The sequence below is a fragment of the Aplysia californica genome, unplaced genomic scaffold (genome assembly GCF_000002075.1).
Source record: "Aplysia californica isolate F4 #8 unplaced genomic scaffold, AplCal3.0 scaffold00281, whole genome shotgun sequence".
Taxonomy (NCBI): domain Eukaryota; kingdom Metazoa; phylum Mollusca; class Gastropoda; order Aplysiida; family Aplysiidae; genus Aplysia; species Aplysia californica.
In genome coordinates this window covers 448614-450503 of record NW_004797551.1, presented here as the reverse complement: position 1 = coordinate 450503, position 1890 = coordinate 448614, and the positions used below count along the sequence as shown (strand labels likewise).

General features: G+C 40.1%; 1 protein-coding gene across 1 annotated transcript in view; it reads left to right on the top strand.

Annotated features, from left to right (window-relative positions):
• Positions 1-1890, top strand: part of LOC101854646 (unconventional myosin-Ia) — a gene marked incomplete at its 5' end in the record, with an annotated part of 55584 nt that overhangs the window by 10039 nt on the left and 43655 nt on the right. The window contains 2 exon segments of the mRNA XM_035970531.1: positions 379-441; positions 1659-1853. Coding sequence (XP_035826424.1) covers positions 379-441; positions 1659-1853 — 258 coding nt within the window.

Here is a 1890-nt window from a genome sequence, read left to right as displayed (position 1 = left end):
GTGTTCTGGATGGGTACATACTATCTTGTACTATAGGAGGATTTCTGTCTGGCTTTCTTGTTTTGTTTTTTAAAAAACCAATCTAGTACTCCAATAAGGAGGAAAGAGGTAAAGTGAATAGAATGGGATATCATCTATCAATTTATCGATCAGTCTATCAATATTTTATCTATCTATTTTCTATTGAAAGAAAACTAAATATAGTGTGAAAATTTGCTGAATTTCTTTTACGTTTTTAAGATGTATGTTATTTTTGGATACGTCTATTGCGAAGTTGATGGTTTTTATTGGTTATGAGTTCATTCCTCCAACTGGATTTTCCTGCTCAAATTTGTAATCAGTTTCCTTTTTGTTGTTTTTATTGTTTGCGATTTGCAGGGCATCGAGTGGATTCACGTGGATTACTTTAACAACTCTGTGATTTGTGACCTGATAGAGAAGGTGAGTGAGATATACCAGTGTCTGTGGTTTAGCGGTTAGGTCCTTCGCTGTTGCAAACAGGAGACCCGAGTTCATTTCCCAAGTCAGGTGAATTTTTATCTAGTAGCTGCAGCTTACAATTTTTATTACAATTTACAATTATGATTACTAATTTACAAGTACATGGATAATAAACAATACCAATTACAGTTTACTACTACAATTATGATTTACAATGACAATTAGTTTACAACAACCGTTATAATTTACAAATACAATTTACAAGTACTATCACAGTCTACAAAAGCAGTTTACAATTACAATAATTACAACCTACAGATACAATATTCAGTTTCAGTTTTCAGTTTCAGTTCACGATGACAGCTAATACGGGGTGCCCATTGTGGGATCGGGTCTGGTCGGGGCGGTTTGTTAGCCAGATTGGGGGCGCAAAGAGGCTATGGTGGCACAAGCCGATCACGCCTGACTTGTCGCCTCAAAAACAAACGCATTTGTTTTCAGGCGACGAGTGGGGCGATCGGCCCTGACCTGACCCTATCCCATCCGTAATGGGCACCCCGTATTACATATCACGTAAACAATATGGTTAAAAAGGTAAATCAGAGGCTGTACTTTCTGAGGAAACTTAGATCTTACTGTATGAATCCATCCATCTTTCAGATATTCTACACTACCACAATAGAGACTTTGATAAATTTTGGTATCTCTTGCTATGGTAGCAATTTGGGAAGACAGCACATCATAAAAATAAACAAGTTGATCAGAAAGGCCAAGTGACTTTGAATATCTGCACACAACAAACATTTAAAAACAGGCAGAAATAATGATAAGTGGCCGTAGCCTCCCACTGACATCAGAATTTCAATTATCAACCTGCAGCAAATGATACATTTCGAAAAGAGCAAGAACAGACAGATATAGAAATTCATTCATACCAACTGCCGTGAGGTTACTGAACACACAGTGCTACAAATGAAACAGAGAGAGAGAGAGAGAGAGAGAGAGTTTTACGAAGCGTATGTTTCAGCACATGAGACGTGTATTTACTAATGTCCTGTCTTGTGCGTATGCGTGAGTGCACCTAAGCTTTGTAACATCTACTGCCGTTGTAAACGACCGAGACGAATTTCTCCCTGTGAGATGAATAAAGATTGTCATTATTATTGTCATTGTCATTATCAGTTATAGAATTCCCCATGACTATTGACAATTCCCAGAACAACTTGGGCATCCTTGCCCTACTGGACGAGGAGTGTCTGCGGCCGGGGAACACGTCTGACCAGACCTTCCTGGAGAAACTGGACGAGCGCTGCGCCAAACACCCGCACTACGAGAGTCGCAAGTGCAAGAAGAACCAGTCGGACAAGTCCCTGCCCCACGACGCCTTCCGGTTGCGGCACTACGCGGGGAATGTACGTTGTTCACGATGCTGGTGTGGGTGTGGATATC